The 20,813-nt window shown below is 60.0% G+C and overlaps 1 protein-coding gene across 6 annotated transcripts; it reads right to left on the bottom strand.

Annotated features, from left to right (window-relative positions):
* Positions 1–293: 293 nt before the first annotated feature.
* Positions 294–20,337, bottom strand: KCNIP2 (potassium voltage-gated channel interacting protein 2; the record flags this gene model as incomplete). 6 transcript variants are annotated; one of them, XM_079536182.1, is made up of 9 exons in its annotated part: positions 294–341; positions 572–634; positions 871–975; positions 1,146–1,253; positions 1,465–1,535; positions 1,606–1,675; positions 1,894–2,059; positions 2,857–2,980; positions 20,265–20,337. In XM_079536182.1, 9 exons carry the CDS (start codon positions 20,335–20,337, stop codon positions 294–296), a joined length of 828 nt encoding a protein of 275 aa, XP_079392308.1. The 6 variants fall into 6 exon arrangements, with proteins under 6 accessions (XP_079392308.1, XP_079392309.1, XP_079392311.1 ...); XM_079536183.1 differs by having other exon boundaries at positions 2,881–2,980; XM_079536185.1 differs by having other exon boundaries at positions 1,894–2,014; positions 2,881–2,980.
* Between the last annotated feature and the right edge of the window lie 476 nt (positions 20,338–20,813).

Genomic DNA, 20,813 nt, shown 5'->3' with positions numbered 1-20,813 from the left:
TCATGATGTGGGGGCACAGGGAAGGCCCTATGGCAGCCCAAGGCTGCAGCTTTCCCTCTAGAATCTGGTGCAAGAAGCCCACCCAGGCCAGATGCCCCATGCCAGCTGTGCCCACGCTTTGGTGGCACTTTTGTGGGGCCCCCCAAGGAAAGCGGGGCTGGCCTCGGGGGAAGGATACATCCAGGTGCTGACCATGTCTCTGTGTGGCAGCTGGCAGCAGGAAGGGCTGGAAGGAGAAGTTGAGAGAGGAGTGGGGTCTGAGCCTGATGTCAGAAGAGCTCAACTGGAGACAGCTAAATGACGTTGTCGAAGAGCTGCATGGACCTCATGATGTTCTCATCCTGCAGGGAGGAGGAGGGTTTGGGCACAGAGCAGCTCTCTGGGCTGCTCCCCCAAAGTGGATGTCACCCCATGGATCTTGTCCAGCTGCTTTGACACACAGGACAGGAGCTCTGGGGCTTACAAGGGCCGTGCTGGGATGCACTGTTCCCCACCCATACAGGGATGATGGCATGAACATGGCTCCTAGTGCGGAGCCCCAGCAGTGCTGCACTGAGCCCTGTGGCCTTACCTTCTGGCAGGACTCCAGGAACTCCTCGATTGTCACCACACCATCTTTGTTTCGGTCCATTTTCTAGAGACAAGCACAGCATGGAGGGCATTGCAGGGATGGGGACAGTCCAGCACCCCCAGCCCAGGTTCCATGGCGGCTGGATGCAAAGCAGAGCACCCACTGCCAAAACCTTTACAGAGAGCACTTCGGGCTTGAAAACCTCCCTGTCCCAGGCAAGCTGCTCACTGGAACCGTACTTTGTCCTCAGCATAGGGTGTTTTCTGCATGCAGGGTCCCTACTGATGTGCCCAGCTCACCTGGAAGAAATTCTCCACATGCTCCCGGGGTGCTTCCTCCCGCATGGCCGGGTAGGTGTACTTGCCCATCATGTCATAGATGGATTTCATGATGTCCAGCATTTCCTGGAGGGAAGGCAGTGTTGCAATGTGGAGAAGCTCTGCCTCCATCTGGTTCTCATTGCAAATGTTCATTATGCCCCCAAAGGACCCATTAAATTCTCAAGGAAATGCCCTGAGCCCTGCCCTCATCCCCACTGGGTGCAGAGCTGCTTCAGCCTGGACCCCTCTCTCACCTCTTTGGTGATGCAGCCGTCTTTGTTCAGGTCATAGAGATTGAAGGCCCAGTTCAGGCGGTCATCGATGGTACCTCGCAGGATGATGGACAGCCCAGACACAAAGTCCTGCAAAGCAGGTGGTCACCCTTTGGAATGACAGCCCCACAGAGATGCCACGAGTCTTTTCCCTCAACCAGAAACTACAGAACTCTTTCTGTTGTTGCTTTGTGCTGTTTTTCCCGCTAACAAAGTCCTTCAGTAGCTGCCCATGGCAGTCCCAGCCCACAGCACACAAACAGAGAGCCCCTGGCAAAGCCTGGCCCCCTCCTTGGCTCACCTCAAAGCTGACAGAGCCATCGTGGTCAGTGTCGAAGGCATTGAAAAGGAAGGTGGCATACGTGCTGGAGTCTGGAGGAGGCAAACAGTGAGAGAGAAGACAGCCCCACATGGGACACCAGGGATGGGGACCCACACTCACCTCCTTGTGGGAAGAACTGCGAGTAGATCTGCTTGAAGTTTTCTTCATTAACGATGCCACTTGGGCACTCCTGCCAGGGCAAATGGAAGCGTCACACCATCAGCGTGGGGAATGGTGTGATGCTCAGGGCTTTCTGCCCCTAAATCCCAGGATTGGGGCACCCCCCAAAGCTTCAGGGGAAACCGCATCCCCACTGCTGCCATCTGTAGCCATTCAGAGTGTGACAACAGGACGCAAAAGTATCCCCAAGGGGTGCATGGCTGCAGAGAAGGAGTGAGGGCTACTCACGTTCTTGAAGCCCCGGTACAGGACCTGCAGCTCTTTGCGGGTGAACTTGGTCTGCTCCTGGAGCTGCTCCAGCCCCTCGGGGCGGTGGCAGACGGTGGAGAGCTCAAACTCATCCTCGACACTGTCTGCAAGGAAGTTGGGGAAGGAGAGGGCAGTTGAAGCCGTGCTGTCCTGCCCGGCCCTGCAGTGCTAGGGGCAGGAGGTGTACTTCACACTGCACACTTCCACTCAGGACAGCAGGCTTCTGGGGTGTCCCGCTCAGCTGCAGCCAGGTGTATGCCAGGAGGGAACGCAGGCCTGCCTGCTCTTCCCTAGCATGATCATCTGCCCCATAGAGCCGAGACCCTGGATGCCTGAAGGTCTGTGCTGCGCTGAGGCTTGTCTCTAGCAGGAGATCTCCCCCCCCTCTCTGCCCCCAACTCCAAACATCCCCTCCTGCCTTGTCTAGCTCCCATCCTGCCTGTTGTGCCCCATCTTCAGCTATGGTTTCTCCCCATTCCTACAGTGACCAGAGCCCCCACTACAACCCTGAGAGGCCCTGGATCCCCAGACTCTGCCCCCTCATACTCACCTCTTCTCTTGGGGGGACTCAGCTTATGCCATGGAACAGGGAACATTCCCATTCAGGGTCTCCCAAAGGGCCAAGCATGACCCAGGGCAGGCTGGGGGGCTCTGTCTCTACTCATCCCCCTCCCTCCCCTTCATATCTCCGACACAAAGCTTCCAGCAGGGTTCTCCAGCCAGGGTGTGGTTCTACTGCCCCCAGCCAGGTCCAGCCACCACCGTGCATCCCATCAGAGCCTCTCCAATGTGCTGGAGGGGGTAAAACAGACCGGGAGCAGGCGAGGAGGGAGGTGGGCGCAGAGCCCATCGGATCGGACCCTCAGGGGCAGGACTGATCCTGACCCCCCCCACACTGCAAGGCAGGGGGGACGGCAGCCAGCAGCACTGCTGTGGACACACACACACAAAGGCAAGAAGAAGCACTTGCTTTCGCTGAGCGAGGGGATGGATTTGGGCCGGCAGCAGGGCAGCAGTTTGAGGAATCGCTGCTTCAGCGCTTTTTTAGTTTGGCCCGGCGGGTTGCCTGGAAGAAAGAAGGAGTCACCAAGCAGAAGAAGAGTTAACAGAGCAGCGGGCCCCGGATGCAGGGTGTCCGGCATGGGGTGAGTGGGACCAGTGCATGCAGATGGGGATGGAGCAGGGAGGCAATGCCCAGCCCAAATCTTTCAGCCTTTCTGCTCCATCCCAGGGCAAACCCGGCCCAGTTGCTTCCCTCATTGAAAGGGAGTGATAGAAAGGTGGCCCTGACCCATGGCCAGCATGTCTGGACACCCATCAGAGCACAGCAGTGTGCGGTGGAGCCCGGCAGCCAAGGAGATGGCAGGGCTGGCCTCTGCCCTTTAGCCCCAAAGCCAAATGCCTGCTCCATGGGGAACTCCCTCCAAGTGGGGCTGTACAGGATGAAGTCCAGGATGGGACTGCAGGGCACTACATCCTACCCAGGGGCATGGGGCCGGGTTTGATCCTGCTGGCCCATAGGGCTGAACACGAAGCATGCCCCCAGCTCAGCCATGCAGCCCCTCTGCTGCATGCATCCCACCCCAGTGCAGCCAAGCCCAGGGCCCTGGGTGGGGACAGCCAGGAAGGAATGGAGTGCAGGGCCTTTGCCTCTTCCAGGAGTTGTCTCCTGCTTCAACCTGGTCACTGCCATTGCTTCCAGGTCCCCCTGCTCTTCACCCCCTTCCCCAATCCTTAGACTTTATCCCATTGTTGGCCATGACCCATCTCTCCTAACCTAGTGCTGCTCCTTGGCCACATACCTGCTCCCCCCTTTCCCAGGGCCTCACAGACTGCCCCAAGCTGGCAAGCAGCACAGGGTGAGCAGCATAGGTGGGGAGGAGGACGAGGAGGAGAGGAATGCCATGCTGGGCTCCAGCCCCCAAAGGCAGGCAGGCAATAGGACAAAAGGTGCAAAGTCCCTTTGAATACACACCAGTGGGTGGCCCTATTGCTTTCAGGTAGTGGAGAATAGTTCTAAGAGGTCGGTGGCCCCCAATGGGATGTCACACAAAGCCACTCAGAGAAGGCAAGTGTGTGCCTAGGGAGACGCATCCTCAGCAGGGATGCTACAAGCATGGTTTTACCCAGCTATTTTAAGGGGCTGCTATTTGCATCGGGACATGGCACCTTCCAGCCTGCCCAGGATGCTCTGCATCCAGCCCCATCCCCAACAGCACCACACTGTGGGACCAGCCCTAGGAGCAGGAGCAGTCCTGGGGACAGGGCAGGCAGTGACACAGCACTGGCGGTGGGACCACGGGAGGGATGGGGCAGGGGGAACCACCAAGCCAGAGAGATGCAACAGAGAAAAAACCGTGGTTGGACTCACAGGGGCAGCAGGTATAGGCACGTGCAGTAGGTCAGGTCGGGTGCAAGTTACACTTTAGTTTGTTATAAAGAAGGAAAAAGAAAAAAAAAAAAAATAATAACACAGGCGTTTTCTTAAGGAGGAAACCGAATATGGCGCAATTCTGGGGGACCCAGGGTGGGAGGGAGAGGGTTCAGCACATGCAGTTTAACAATAGGAGAGGGAGACTGGGGCTGGCACTTTGCTGTCCTGGCTTTGGCACACCCAAGGGCTCTGCTGGGATGGCACAGTGTCCCCTTGTCTCCAGCATCCACCCTGGATGTGATAGGGTCAAAAAACAGCTCAAGGGCATCCTCACGCACAAGCAGCCCCTGGGCACAGTTCCCTGCTCTCTGCCACCGATTGCCTCACTGTTATCTGCATGCCCTCCATCACACTCCTCATCCTGCCCAGTGGAATGAGACCTGCAACCTCTTCATCTCACAGCATCCTCAATGATGGCTATGATGGGTACAGAGGGAAATTCACAAACTCAAAGCACACTGCATAGAGTCTGCCAACAACCTTCACCCCAGGCGGAACTGCTGGTAGCACGGATCAAGATGGCAGCCAAAGGGAACAAGCAGCAACACTGTGCCTCTCTGCACTCCAACATCTCCAGACACAAGCAACAGGTCTTGCATCCCCTGCCCCAGCTTATTTTGGGTCCAGACCCAGCTATTCTCCCCACCCTAATGCTCCCAGCCATCCCAACTTTCAGTAATGCAGCACCACAACACCCCACATCCCAATTACTCAGGTATCCCCCATTCCAGCATCCCTGATACCCCTACATCCCAGTGCCTCTCCCCACTCTAGTATTGTAACAATCCCCAATAACTCACATGCCAGCACCCAAATCCCTCACTTTCTGAGCTCCTTACATCCTGGTGCCCTCAGACACCCGCATACCCTCCCCATACCCCAAACCACATTCTCCTCAGCACCCTGAGAGCACCCTGCAGCTCCTGCATACTGCACACACTGCCCTGACACAGGAGGCGGGGACCAACTTTTACACCGCACCCCTACCCCGTTGTAAACCCACTCCATTGCATCCCCACCCCACTGCAACCCCATCACAGTTTTGGTTCCACCTCCCCCAGTCAGGTGGATAATGCCCAAGACATGGAGCAGCTTGAAGCTGAAGCAGAGCAGCAGGATAATGCCCACTGTTTTCAGCTCCTGCAGATCCCAAAGTGCAGCAGGGAGTGACATCCCTCAGCTGCAGTGCCTGACCCAGCAAGGCAGGAGAGAGGAGAGTGTGGGATGCAACAGTTTGGGGTCCCCTCATTGGGCACATCAGTGACAGGAGGCAAGAGCCCAGCCAGAGGGAGTTGGGAGGGGAGCAGTGTGAGAAGTGATTAATGTGAGGCCAGAGGGAGAAGAGATTCAACAAGCTAATTAAGTCTGGCTGGGCTGAGCGGGATGTGACGCTATGCCAAGTCATAGGGGTGCACACCACGGTCCTCGGGGCTGCTCAGTGCTGGGAGTTAGAGGCAATGGGGTCAGGATGCAAGGCCAGGTCCTGCCCTCTGCCTCCTCCTCACCCCGCAGGGATGCTCACCCCACTGGGAGGTGCCTCCCAGCCCCACATCCCAGGCAGCACCCACCCACCACACCCTAGGAGCTCACCAAGATGATCCCTTCCACCCACCCCACAGATGGGACATGGCACTCACTATCCCATCACTCACAGTCTGCAGCTCCATCTCATATTCATCCACTCGGTTACATGGGCGGCTCTCCTGGCTCTCTGTCTGCCCGCCCAGCCCTGCTCCCAGCCGGAGCCAATTTCTCCTCAATTAATTATTGATACTGCACTTCAGCAGCCAAAAACAACAGTTTTTTTCTTCTCCTGTCCCCTCCCGAGGACTTGGCCACGGCAGGCTCTTGGCAGGGGTTGGTGATGGGCACAGGTCAGGCGGTGGCACAGGGCACAGCGGGGTGACAGCACTTGGCAGTGATTAACTGGCTGGAAAATGACACCAGGTGTAGAGTCACCCCTGAGATGACACCAGCATGGCCACACGGATGGGACAGGGGGGACTGGCTGTGGCTTCAGCACCGTGTGTGGGGGAAGTGCAGCCGCCTTGGTGGCTCTGGAGTGCCGTCCATTAGCAGACCTAAACCATTAGTGTATGGTTTCAGGCTCTTTGCAGTCCATGGGCTGTCATTGCGTGCAGCTGGTAAACAACAGGCAGGCAGGGCACTAGACACTTCCCCATCCTCAACACCACCTGGGGCCGTTCTCAGTAGGCAAAGCATCCTATCTGCCACCTCCAGAGCCCAGGGGTGACAAAGCCTCTGAGAGACACAGGCAGCACTCAGGGCATGGTACCAGGACCCAGCCTCTCCAGCCAGGTGTTTCCCTCTCCTGCACTCACCCCTGTGGGGATGGGAGCTGATGCAGGGCACCTGATCCCACTCCTGTCTCTAGAGCTGGGGCAAATCCCTATGCTTCTCAGTGTCCCTAGCCAAGGGGACATGCAGGTCCCAGAGTGGTGACATGGATAGAGAGGGGTAGCCCATCCAAACTTCATGGTGGTGATACCATGAGATTAAGGACTACATGGACTACTACTGTTGTCCCTCTGAATGCATGGGCACAGGACCTCCATCCCCACTGCTACAGACTCTCTTGCTGGGGACAAGAACTGTGCCCCTGGGGACAGGGCTCAGCCAAGGGCTGGTTCTTGCCGTGCGCTGTGCCTCCCAGTAGGGTTGGCACCGACAGGCTCCCCTCTGCTTCTCCCTCCCAATGCAGCTTGGAGCCAGCACACCGCAGTGCCACTGACTTCGGTACAGGGCTTAGGGCAACAAAAGCAGGGGGACGGGGGTAGCCAGAGTCTGCATCAGCCCTAGGACGCGCTGGAACTGTGGTCCATGCAAAGTGCCCATCGTGTCCTGATGGTGTACCCACAGCATTCTTTGGGTGGGTGGGCTGCATGCTGCCATTCCCTGCCCCCAGAGCACCCCAGAGCCCCCAGCGCACCCCAATCTCACACAGACACCCCATTATCCCTGTGCCACACTGGGATCCCACCCCCTCCCCACATCCCTGGCCACCAGAACTCTACATGGAGCAGGCAGGACACCCTATCCCCATGTTCACCCCTACCAGCTGCAGACAGACACCACATCCCAGAACCCTAAAAGCATCCGTGGGGGCAGCTCTGGGGCTCCCCACACAGCCATGACCCTGGTGAGGTGGGAACCCACCAGATGGCCCCCTCCCACTCCAGTTACCTTCCAAGGACACGGGCTCGAAGAGGCCGAACTGCTCCAGTACCTTGACGAAGAGAACCAAGACCACCAGCACCGCAACCATCTCCAGGCCTTCCAGGTTCATGATGGGGGTGTCTCATGGCCCCCTACTCACCTTGAGCCTTCTCACCCCAACGCCACAGCTGCTGGGCTATGCAGCCCCAAGGATCCCTGATGTCCCCAAGGATGTCAGCTGTCCCTCTGCTATTTGGGGCCACGTGAGAGTGAGGGGTGAGCGTGGGGCTGTCACAGGAGCCAGTAGCCAACAGCCCCGGCAAAGAAGGGCTGTGCCTGTGAGTAAGAGCAGAGCAAGGCCATGCGGGGGGGGGGGGGGTGGCAGGGCATGGGGGAGGCAGGAGGCATGCACTCCCATTCCAATGACACCACTGCCATCGATTTGCTTAATGCAGTTGCTAAGGAAACAGGCCGCAGATTATTGAAAGGCACTTGGCTCCCAGGGGGGGACACGACAGGGACAGGACACTGGGCACTGGCAACACATCCTGGACTTGGATGACTCAGACTTGTCCTCTGCACCCCATATACATACCCACCCCACAGGGACCCACCTGGCTCAGAACACCAAGGGGTGCCTAAAGGTCCCCATAGCCCAGTGGGTACAGTCTGGGGTCACGACTGGGTGTCACCAGGGCTATGGAGCAGGTCCAGCTGCTGAACTGTGGGACCAGCATCCTTAAAGCACGGGGTGGTGGGGGTGTACCCCAAACAGGGAGCCCGGGGGACCCAGCCAAGGTCAGGCAGCAGCAGGCATGCGGGCACCTCCAGCAAGCAGCCTGCGCAGCCGCCAGGGCTATATTTGGCTCCATGCATTTTTTACAGCATCCCAGCCCTTGCTCCAAGGGTGTCCCGGTCCCACGTGGGGGGGACTGAGCGAGAGCACTACCAGCATCAGTGCAGGGAATGGGGCTGCCCCCATGCTGCAGGGCCAGGTGGGGTGGCAATGCTCAGGCTACAAAGCAGCCCCTGCCTAACTGTTGGGTCCCTGCTGATGGGCCAGGGCACAAAGCCCATGGGGGAAACACATCACTGGAGGAAGGCACATCACACTGTGTGGGACCTGCTGGAGGAAAGGGCTGGTGAAGGTGCTGATGGCTCCCAGCGGGGCCACCCCACACCAAACCTGCAGGCCCCATTCCCAGCTGCAGGTTACTCCCCGGCAGGTGGCCTAGTGCCTGCTGGCAGCACGGCAGGGTCACCTGGCGGCCCTGTGCTCAGCATCTTCTCCAGCCAAAAGATGCTAGCAAGGTATCAGGAGAGGCTCCGGGAGAGTGATGGAAGCCCTCCCTGGGGAAACATCCATTGGGCTGGAAGTTTGCAGGGCTGTTTCCTTTTCTTGGAAAGCAGCGAGTTTCTAGGCACTGAGACTGGAAGCAATGGGGCTGGCCCTCAATCTTGCTCCTGCCCTGAGTGACTCCTTTGAGGACAAGGTGACACCAGCCTGTTACACGCTGAAAGTAAGTTTCCCCCAAAGCCAACTGCTCTTGCTGAGCCTATCCTCTCCCCGGCCTGAATGCTCCCACAGCTGAGGGCTGTCCCATGTGCTACCAGACTATTTCAGCAACCTAATTCTGTCCAAAAACAGCCCAAGCACCCCCAGAGGGGCCCCTCCACCTAAAACGTGTCCCAGCAAGAAGGGCCGGCTCTCTGCAATGCTCCTTCAGCTGCAGCTGCCCTGAGAATGGAAGGGATGCATGGGATGACCCAGAGTTAGACCTGCAGCCTGCAAGAGGGAGGTCCAGATCCCACACACATCACCAGAAGTGGGGCAGAGCCCACTGAGAAGCATCGCTGCCAGCATATGACTGCATCACAGGAAGAGCCCACAGGCCCTGTACAGGCAGAGGTTGCACGGGTGGATGGAGAAACACATGCCCTGGGGTCTGCATGGCCCTGGACACAACGATCATCAGAGCTGCTCCAAGGTGCTGGAGGGAGTAAAAAAGCTCGGGAGGGACCGAGAGCCCCAAAACGCTGTCTCCACTGGGGCACCCCACCAGTTACTCCAGAGACAGAATAGGAAATGCTGGGAATGTTCTTGCTTCTGAAGCGGGCACTGCTGCGGCTGTCACCACTTTCCCGGCACAGCAGCACCAGGAGGGACAGAAGGGAGACCTGGGGTGAACGAGGTGCCCAGAGAGATGCCCTCAGGCACCCAGTGCCTAGGTCACCCCACCAAATGCCCTGCAGAGAGGGTGGCATCGCTCCGTCCCCCCACATCCCCAGCCCCATACCTTCGATGCCGCTGATGATTTTGAAGCAACGGGTGGTGAACCAATAGGAGATGAGGAGGAGAATGGCAATCAGGGAGGCATAGAGCAGGCTGTCGTTGTGCAGGGATGTCCTCTCCATGGCTCCATCCCCAAACCAACCCCACCGCTATCTGGGGCAGCCCTGCTCCAGCAGCCCCACCACAGAGCCGGCCACAGCGGGCAGGGAGGTGGGAGCCGGGCGGGCGGGCAGGTAATTGGGAGCGGCGTGTGAGAGCCAGGCTCCCAAACCAATTACCTTAATTGTGCTCAGGCAGCACATGGCAAACAGTTAAAAATAACCCTGCTGGCCCCGGGGGGATCCTGGCACCATCAGGCAGAACACAGAGCAGGGGGCTGAGCATGGGTATGGCTTGCTACATGCGTGGCATCACCTTCAGGCTGCTCTGAGTCTGCCAGCTCCCAATGAGCCCAGCACTATAGGCCAAGGCAGGGCTCAGGTCCTGGGCAAGGGGACGTGGCCATCCAGAGCAGAGCAAGAAGCACAGGGTGAGGGAGTGCAGCAGGCTCTGGCTGTCCCCTAGGATACGCCATGGGACCAGTTGGGAGCACAGCTGATGACATCTGCCCAGGGTGCTGCTGAGTGCCCTGGGGGCCCAGCCTGATGGATAGGAGCCTCTCTTTTTTTTTTTTTTTATTATTTTTTTTGGTTCTCGGGGCCATCATCCATTAGGGAGTGTTAAATTTAGGTTACAGCCGATCCCTTATTACCTCGCTGCTAATCAGAGCGCGAGCAGATTATTAATAAGCACATTAAAATATTGGCGAAATGCTATTTTTGGGGAGGTGAAGTCACAGTTTTAATCTGGTTAATTGATTGAGTCATTTCTCTTTTCCTTCCATTGGTGACCTGTCCTTGGTGAGCTCCCCAGGGCACCCACCCCAGAGGATGCCCACTCAGGGGTCTCTGTGCCCGGACACATGATGCTCCCCACATTCCTTACACTGTGCTGAGGGGCTCATTCCACAAAAAGGGGCCGATGGGGGCACGGAAGCTGCAGGACACAGCATCCATATGCCACATGGACCAAAGTGGTAGCTGGGGAGGAGAGAATGACACAAGGGGCAGAAGGCTGTGCCAACTCTGTATCCCAGCCCCAAGTCTTCAGGAGGCAGAGACATGCCCAGCTCTGTGTTTCCCATCACTTTGGCTGTTTCCCAGCACAGGATTCCAAATATCACAGCCACTCTGCATGGCCAAACAAACCCTGGGGCTGCTTGGCATCATGTGGGTGGGACACCCACTATAGACCAGCCCAGCAGGGCAGCAGAATGAGGACCTGGAGGACATCCTTGCAGGCTGTGGGACTATGAGATCTGCTCCCTATCCTGCCCCACCACCAAGGGCTCTGCCCTTACACCCCAATCAGCTGACTCACCTCCACTCATCCTCCACCCTGTGGAGCTGATGGAGATATGGACATGCCCCGTGGTGCCCAAGAGTCCCAAGGGTGACAAAGGGCCCATGCCCTTTTGCCATGGTGGCCCGTGGGGCTGGGAAGCGTTGGGGAACGCTTCCCTCATCATGAGGCGTGGGGCCACATGGACAAGGGGTGGCACAGCTGCAGAGAACACATTTCTTCCGTGTCCCCATAGCCATGCCACTGGCCCCAAGGCTGCACAGAAGGTACCCCCACATTCCCTGTGCCCCACATGAGGAGGCAACAGAGCCAATATGGTTTTCCAGGCAGGCTGGGTCCCGATGAAGGCGGCGCTTTGGCAGCTCGCGGTGAGTGCCAGCCCCACTGCAAGCAGTGACGTGGCTGTGCTGGCCCAGCAAGGCTTCCCCACAGTCCCAGCGTGGCACGTTCCTCCCCACGCTTCCTGGCTCCCCAGCATGGGTCTCAGTGCCATGCTGGGGATTTGCCACCACCCCATGGCCCCAGCACATGGCGACATCCCTGTGATGCACCTGCAGCAGTCAGGAAGTGGCCGCTGGCCCCCATCCAGATGCGGGGTGGGAAGTGGGTCTCTGCCCTATGAGCATCTTCAGCCCTTCATACACAATCCTTCTTCCCGGGGCTGGATCTCTAAGCACTGCTCAACATCCCTGCCCCAAATAATTCCGCAGACCACTTCACAGAGACCCCCCCACCCAGCACAGCCCCACAACCCCAGGGCAGCACCTACCTTGTGAGAGGGTCCCGGTGACAAACTGGTAGAAGAAGCGGATCACCCGGCCCAGCTGCCTCTTGCAGCGCTGCTGGCAGTGGCTCATGGCTCTGGCTCACAGCACCGGGGAGGGACCCAGGCACAAAGCCGGCACAAAGCCCCCAGCTCCCCTGTGCGTTGCCCAGGACAGGACAGAGGCTTCGTCTCCTGCAGCGAGCCTGCGGGCATCGGCAGCAGGAAAAGCCCTATGGGGAGGGCAGTGCAGCGCGGCAGCCTCCGGGCCCGGCTTGCAGGCAGGCAGGCAGGCAGACAGGCGGGAAGTTTGGCGCTGGGATGATCCCGGGAGGAGCGGCTGTGAGCCGAGCTTCCACCTCTCTCCAGGCTCAGGGGGACAGAAGCTCACCACTCGCTGCAGGTCACTCAGTGAGATGCCCGGGTGAGCCCCCCGTGCCGTGCCAACCCGCTGCCCGCTCCGTGCAGTGAAGCACAGAGTGCTGCCGAGGGGTGCCGGGGGTCAGGGAGCCCAGCGGTGCCAGCCAGCTCGCCAGGACAGCTGGGTGGATCCAGAGTCCTGGGTTGCCCCTGGCTGCCGGTCCGCCCCTTGGCACCAGCTCGACCCGGCACTTCACGCCCCGGCTGGCTGGGAACCAGAGGCAGGTTGGTATGGCAACCCGCAGACTCCACAGGTCCCACTGACCAATGAGGCACTGCTGCATCCCAGAGCTGCCTCTCTCCAGGAGCAGGGAAGGATGCTCCTTTCTGAAGGGAGCTGACACGAAAAGCACTGTGCTTCCTCCAGTCCTGCTATCCAGTGCTGGGAGCATCCTGCATCTCCCAGCATCAACCAGCCGGTGCTATGAGCGTCCTGTATCCCCAGGTACCAGCTGTCTGACACCACAAGCATCCTGCATCTCCCAGCATCCATTACCCAGCACCATGAGCATCCTGCATCCCAAGTACCAGCTGTCCAGTGCTGTGAGCATCCTGCATCCCCGGTACCAGCAGTCCGATACCACGAGCATCCTTCATCCCTGGGTACCATCCGTCCAGTGCTGTGAGCATCCTTCATCCCTGGGTACCACCTCCATACAGGGGAGGAGATGAGGCTGGGTGTAAGGATGGGAAGAAGAGGAGCTGTGCTCCCGGACCGCCCGGACTCAGAGCTGCTCGCTCAGCTCATCCTGGCAGTGCGCCGCTGATGTGTCAGAGCCAGGAAAAGTCAGGCGTGTGGCGGCAGTGGGATTTCCCAGCTCCCAGAGCCAGAGATGCAGACTGGCAATCACATCCCTTTCTGAGTCCCATTTTCCCAGCTGCAGTTCCTTCTTCACATCACATCTACCTCACACACCGGCAGGATCTCTGCTCTACATCCATCCAGGCTCTATTATCTCTTAAGCTTCATCTCTTATTAATGGGGGAGGAAGTGAAGAAAAAGGGACCTGATGGAAATGATGGCTCTGGCTCCCCTGGGGATGGGAAAGGATGTGTGGGTGTGCTCCAGCCAGGCACAGTCAGACCGCCCAGTGCCCTCAAATGTCCACACTGGGAGCCCCAGGAGAAGGAGTTGAGCTCCCCAGGTACTGATACTGGGTAACATCACCCCTGCTCCCCAAAATTAGGGCTACACCCTTTGAACCAAGCCCTCCTGCCTGTTAATGCCAGCGATGCCCCTGACAGGGGGGCAGCCCCAGCAGAGCCCCTTCCACATCATCCATCCGCACTGCTCAGTTCTTTTGGGTATCCCATCCCTGTGATACCGTGGCCAGCACAGCCATCAGCACGGGCCAGAAAGCAGCACTCAGAAACCGCCTGGCACCACAACGCCATCGGTGTGACACCCCGGGGGGGCTCCAGGGAATGTCACACCATGCAGCGAGGAGACAGCCGCAGGGACTGAATGCAACACACCGATAGAACCTACCCCTATGGACCTGAGAGCTGCCAGCTCCCCTCCCACCACCACTGCACAGGGACAGATCGGGGGGTACCTGGGAGCCGCACTCCCGACACGGGCGCAAAGCACAGCCGCGGAGCCTGTGGGACGGCAGAGAGGCGACAAACAGCCACAGGAGGGTGCCAGAGCCTACACGACAGCAGCGAGGTTGGCAGAGCCAACCCCACAGCAGCACCCCACTGCTGGGAGTAAGTCCCCACCTGGCCCCAAGGCCGCCCCACCGCAGGGCCGGCCAGAGATGCCAGCACCACACCGCTGCGGCCCTGGCCAGGCAAGCAGGGTCCCGAGAAAGAGAAACACAGCCACAATATGGGGACACTCATCCCCTCCTGACAGGTTTTTCTGCTGGACATTTATCACCGGGGTCCTGACACCGGGGACACCTGCACATTGCCGAGCCCTGCACAGTGCCAAGTGCTGAGCCGTGTCACCGTGCCACCGCTGCTGCCTGACGCTAAGAGGAGCCCCCGTGCAGCTCAGCAGCGGCACAGCCACGGGGAGGTGAGCTGGGGACATGGCTCACTGAGAGGGCTGGTGGCACAGGGGACTGCGGGGGACACGTAGAGGTCTGCCGGAGCATGAACGTGGGCAAGGCAGTAGGTGCAAGGATGCGTGGGGATGGTGAAAGCCTCTCGTGGCCATCACGCTCCTCTGCCTGAAGGGTCGGGGGCAGCACTGGAGGTGAGGGGACAGCAAAGTTCACTCCAAAATGGGGGCGAGGGACAAGGAGGTGATGACCTGGGCCCTGCGAGCCCCTGATCCCCAACAGCATCACACTGCCATCGGTGTGCCCAGCTCTGCTGCCAGCCTGGGCACCCACAGCCTCCAGGGCCCAGAGAAATGCCAATAAGATGATGCTGGAGAAAATAAATAAGGCAGCTAATGAGGTAATTTGCATAGCTATTAGCAGGCAGGATTTGCGGCGGATCTGACATGGGATGCACTGTCACAGTGAAGCCCTGAGGGCTCTGTGGGTTCTCAGAGAGAAAAGAGCACAGCCCAACCACTGCGTGGGGCACCAATAGCACCCAGTGCCACCTGCCCGCCTTGGGCTGGGGGTGCCATGGGCCGGGAGGAAGGCTCACAGTGGGGCAGGCACCCCAGTGCCCACAGGACACGGGTGCAACGTGCCACATCCCCAGGTCCCTGGCAGCTGAGCTGCCTCCGCCCTGGCCTTCCAGCCTCCAGGTTACACCAAGGCACCAACTCCTCCCAGGCTGTGTTTTTAAGTCAGTTCTGCTAAATATTTCAGGGATTTACACAGAAAAGCTCTCTGTGCTCGGCAGCACGTCAGCCCCGTTGGCACCACACGGGTGTGAATAATGCATGGCACTGGAGAGGAAGGGATGGGGTGGGCACACTCCAGGGGGATGCACCCTGAGACCCTCCGAGAAGCACAGCTGTGTGTGAGCACTGCTCACAGGGGGCCATCTCCTCTCCCTAGATTACAGCAGTGGGGTCAGCAGCCTTTTGCTCCTCAGATGCCCACAAGCTGCATGCCGTGAGGAAGGGCCGCTGGGAAAGCCACCAGCACTACCAGCAAGGCCACCAGGAGGGCCACCAGCAAGGCCACATGCTTGGCTGTTGTCTCAAGCCCCACAGAGGCCCCCAGCACCTGCCTTTGTAAAGTGACATTTTGGGGACGTGAAAGCTATTTTGGACTGTTTCAGGAGCCGTGCTACCATGTCTTTATCTGTTCCACTGGAGAAGGAGGCTGCTCTCCAGGGGCCCCTTGGAGACCCATTTCTGACCTGGGAGGGGGAGTCAGGAGCTCACCAACCCACAGAGCAGACCCCAATAGGAAAAGAATGCACCTGCAGTTACTCAAAATAAATACAAAATAATCAGAAATAATCGAGAATAATCAAATATCACCCCTACACCTGAGCTCATGGGAGGACTTTCGGACCTAATTAGCAGCAGACTTGTACCACCACTGTCTGGGCTCCAGGGATGGCTCATCAGGGTTCCCATAGAGTGGGAGGTGGGCAATAATTAACCAGGTTCACCCACAAACCCTGTGCTGTGCCACTGGGGGAGCACCGGTGAGCCCAAACGAGATGCCCCCAGGCTTTGATGTGCCTCCCAGCACTACCCAGCCCCTCACTAATAGCCCCTCACTTCCCCACAGTTATTTAATTAAGCAGTGATAAAAGAGAAGTGGTATTACCAGAGCACGGCAGCGGGCTGTAATTACGGCAGGGTGGGCTGGGAAAGCAAGCAGCACCGAGGGAAAGGAGCTGCAGCTCAAGGTCCCCACGTCCCCTGGGCAGCTCCCCTCGGGGTCTGCATGGGCTGCTCTCGGTATGAAGCACCATCACCTCCCTGTTCCATCCCTGTAGGGCTCAGCATCGGGTACCACCACTTCCACTGATGGCACTTGCTGGGAAGCCATGGGATGTTGCCGTGTTCTGTGCAGCCCCCAGCCTCGGCCGTGTCCCTTCCCATCACTAAATCCTGCCCAATGCTCTTAGGTTCTCCCTGTCTGATTGCAGCATCTTTACACCACTGCCCGGCCAAGTGTTGGGACAGGAGGATGGCAGTGCTGGGCAGTGGCTGTGGGAGCAATGAGGGCCGGACCGCATAGCCGTGCCTCAGCCCACACAGGGATGTTGTAGGCCCGCAACCCCACGCAGCCCCTACTGGAGCAGCAGACCTGAGGTTGTGAGAGTCCCCTCCATCACACCCTGCCGGGCTCCAAGAGATAGGGAGAACCTGTTGGGGATGGAGGGCATCACTGCTGGAGCCCCTCCAGACCCCAGAGTGCCGGCGTCACCCCGAGAGCAGTGCTCACCTTCGTCCTCCGAGTTACACAACAAATGATTCCTCGCGCATTAATGACTTTGCGGCAAAGGGGGAAGTGACAGGAAGGACTCCCGGAGCCGGGAGTGAATCAGGGCCGGGGAGGTGCTCAGGTCAGCACCTGTGCCGCTGAGCCAGGAGGGAGATGGAGGCTGGGGGCAAAGGAGACCTTGAGGGATACGTCGGCACCAGCAGGAGGAAGGCAGGGCTGGGGGATTACCGCCTTCTAAACCCATCTGGGGGCTGTCTGTAAACAATGTCGTTTTTTAAAACCCAATCTAGGAAGAAGCAATTATCCAGACGGGCCGGGATTGCGGTCCCTCCCCTCGCTCATCCTCCCCATCCCGCTAGAGAGGGGAGGGATTCTCACCCCGCCCCACGGCGGAGCCCCACAGCGGGGTGCTGGGGCAGCAGCTCACCCACGGCGCCCCGCACAGCGGAGATCCGCCCGGCTGGGGGCTCATTCATCTGCAAAGCGATTATTGCCCGGGGCCGGGATCCACGCCGGCGGCGGGAGAGCGATTTGCCGGCAGATGGATTTGTCATCTCCCGAGCACAGCAATTTGGCTTAAATGAAACCAAACCACTTCTCCTAATGAAAACACCACTAATGAGCCGAGCCAGCAAGGGAGGGGCAGCTCCGTTAGTGGGGCCTTGGGGCTCCTGGGCTCCTGGTGCTCGACCCGAAGGGCAAAGGCTGTACCCCACACGGACCCGGCGCAGTCTCATCATCCCAAACCAGAGATGCGATGCCCCAGGAGCGAACTCCCCACACGTGCATCCCCAGCCACGTGCAGCGGGATCTGTGCACTTTGGCCAAAGTTGTGCCGAGCCATCAATTATGCACTGGTGCCTGCAGAAATCCGGCGGAGCAAACCGACTCCATGCCCAGCCATCCCACGCCGCCATTCCCACGGCCCCGACCTGCAAATCCCAGCCCGCAGCGCACCCCCTCCCCCACCCCGGCATCGCAGCCCCATCGCTTGGCCCTACAGAGCCGCAAACAAGCCAGGAGAGCAAAGGGCCGAGGCGAGGAGCAAACAGAAGGAGGGAGGCAGCAGACAGACGAGGCAGTCAGGCAACACTCCCATCCATCGCCCCGCGAAGGTGCAGCATCCGCCGAGGGTGGGCGCGTTGGCACAGTGGGGCCCCCCGGGATCCCCTGCCCCAGTGAGAGCATTTCCACACCGCTCCCCACCCCAAGGGGCGATTTCCCACGGGGGAGCTGGGACAGCCCGGCTTCCAGCCCCGCCTCACGGCCGGGCAGGGCAAGAGGAGCAGGGTGGGCATAAGGGGTGGCAGCAGCGGTGGGGGAAGCAGAGGGTGGGCAGCGGGCTGGGACCTCTGGACAGGGCGCTGGGGAGAGGGCTGTGAGCCTCAGGGTGTCTGTGTGCTGGCATGTGGCAGGCAGGGAGCTGTGCACAGCAGGGCTGTCACTGTCCCCATCCCCCTGAGCTCTGTCCTGCAGCTGCATGGCCTTACACACTCACTGCTATTGGGGATCTCATCTCGTGGGGTGCTGCAAGAAGAGCTGTGGGGTCCCCAACTCCCCACTGGGGGAAGCAGAAGGACCCCAAAGCTCTGCTGATGATCTCTATAGCAGTTGTTCACCCCCTGCTAACACTGCGGCTGCCTTTGGGGTGGAGCAAAGAATTCACTCGGGGCCCTGCAATGAAACGGGAGGGAGAAAGCAGGGGGAAAATGACTGCCCTAAAAGCAAATCCTCACCCCTAAAGGCAAATCCCTCACCCTACAAACAGCAGCCGGAGAGTCTGACCCACTGCAGGCAGCCCTATGTTGGCCCCATGCCTGCACCTGCTGGTCCCATTGGTGACGTGGGGCCAATGTCCCTGCTTCCCCAGGAACCCCTGTGCTGTGGGGCCCCGTACCTCCATTCCTGAGGGCAGAGCGGCACTCGGGTCCTGCTTCTCCCACGCTGAGGGCCATGTCCCTGGACATGGGCTGCACTCACACTAATCACCCGTGTCATTAGCGGGCCAGAGGAATCATGTAATTTATGGACGGCTTTTATTTCTCACTAGCGTCATCTCCCTGTCCCCAAAATGGACCCTTTTAATTTCCTGGTGGCATTTCTCCCCTCTGCCCGCTGCTGCCCACGTCACACCCGCAGCCACGTGCAGCCCCTTCTCTCAGGGGCTGCTCACAGCCTTCCTGTGCTCACAGATCGCGTCCTGGCCTCCCTCCTCCTGTTTTTGGCAGGGGAGGGATGATGGAGACCAACCAAGGGACGATCACTGGGGATGTGCCATCGCCTGACATCAGACAACCTCAGGTCACATCTCACACTGTGGATGTCCCCAGACCATGCTGCAGCAGGATGCTTATCCCCAAATGAGCTACGGAACGTGGGGTGAGGGTCCCCTCGATGGGTCAGGGGACACGAAGGCCACTCTGCCAGCAGGCTTTGCTACAGCCCTGCATTCCTGGGGGATCCAGCAGGCAGTGGCCATGCTGGGATGTGGGCTGGCTACTGCAGGGGCTCCCAGAGACCCCGTCCCCGGGTCTGTGCCGCGTGCTGTGCTTGGATTCAAAGCCCGACCCTGAAAGGTCTCAGCCTGGGAGAACCTGGCATTTATTTTTAACCTCGCTTTGATTTAAATCCATATGGACGTGTTAAAGTTACCGGAGAAACCAAAAGTTGTGTGTGGGTTCCAAGTTCCTACACAGCTCAAAAATATCTCCCTGCAGCACGGTGGTGCAGGCAGCCGGCAGGGCATCCCTGCGTGGGGCTGCTTATGGGGTGAGGGTCCTGTCCTGCCCAGACACCCCCTTGGAGCTCCTGAAATCCCTTCTGGAACACGTCTGCAGGAGCATCACGGGGCTGGGGGCTGCCTGGTGTCCCATTGCATGGAATCCGGAGTGGCTCAGCTTTATCACAGCCCTAGAAGGTGGGAGCCCCACTGCCCAGCTGCTGACATCCTGCGAGGGGATAGGATCTGGCCAGATCCACGGAGAGCAAGTGAGGAAGGAGCAGGGCACGAGGTGTAATGGGGGGAAAACGGGTTGGGATTGGGAAGACCGGCAATTCCCTGCTGGGGGTGAGGATGGAGCGAGATGGCACCGGGTTGCAGATGGGATATATGTGGCTACTCTGCACTATAGCCGTCCCAGCGCTGGGGTAGGGCTGCTGCGCCCCAGGGGGAACTCAAGAGGGGAGGAGATCCGGAGCTTCGGGTGCCGCTGGGTGGCCCGGCTCCCGGGGGACCCCGCTGCCGGGGGGCTGCCGCGAAACCCCGCTGTCCTGAGCGGCGATGCGGGAGGCGGGCTGAGGGGCGGCCGGCAGGGACTCAAACGCCCCAGCGCCCGCGGGGAGTATGAGGGTTGTTTCCCCACGGGGCTGCCAACCTCCCGGGGAGCGGTGCCCCCCTGGGGCCGGAGCTGCCGCTACGCTCCGGCGCTCCGCGGGCGAAGCGGGGCGGCGGGGGCCGGGGCCGGGGCTGGAAGCGGGCCGGGGCCGGGGCCGGGGGGGGCGGCGATCCCGAGCGGCTGCTGCACCTTCCGCGGGGGCGGCACTCACCCGTCAGCTGGTCGTAGGAGCCGTCCAGGTCGCGGGAGTCGGACAGGCTCTCCTTCCTGCCTTTGCTCCGCATCTTCTCCGCGGCGGGGGGGGGGGAACCGCGACGGGGCGCACGGGCTCCGCCGCCGGGCAGGGGGGGCCCGCGGCCGCCGCCTCCCCCCGCCCCGCGCGGCTGCGGGAAGGGGGCAGCGGTGCCGGAGCTCGGCTCGGCTCTTCTCGCAGGAGCGCGCCGCCGCTGCTACCGCCGCCGCCGCCGGGGCTGGGCACGGCCGCCCCCTCCCTCCCGTCCTTCCCCGCCTCCTCTCCCCGGAGCCGCCGGCCCGGCCCCGCCGTCGCGGGGAAACTGAGGCAGGGGAAGGGAGGGCTGCGGGAGGAGCCGCTGCACTGAGGGTTTTCGGGAGACCCCGGGGTCGGGGTCTGCACGGGGATGGGGATGGAGCGGCAGGGGGAGCGCAGAGCCCTGCACGCCGCTGTGGGCACTCCCGGCCCCCTCCTTGGGACCTCCGGTAGGGAAGGTGGAGCACTGGGGGATGCGCTGTCTGGTGGAGA

Source organism: Tetrao urogallus, assembly GCF_951394365.1.
Source record: "Tetrao urogallus genome assembly, chromosome: 5".
Classification (NCBI taxonomy): domain Eukaryota; kingdom Metazoa; phylum Chordata; class Aves; order Galliformes; family Phasianidae; genus Tetrao; species Tetrao urogallus.
The sequence above is the reverse complement of the archived record's forward strand: the minus strand, read 5'-3'. Positions and strand labels throughout refer to the sequence as shown.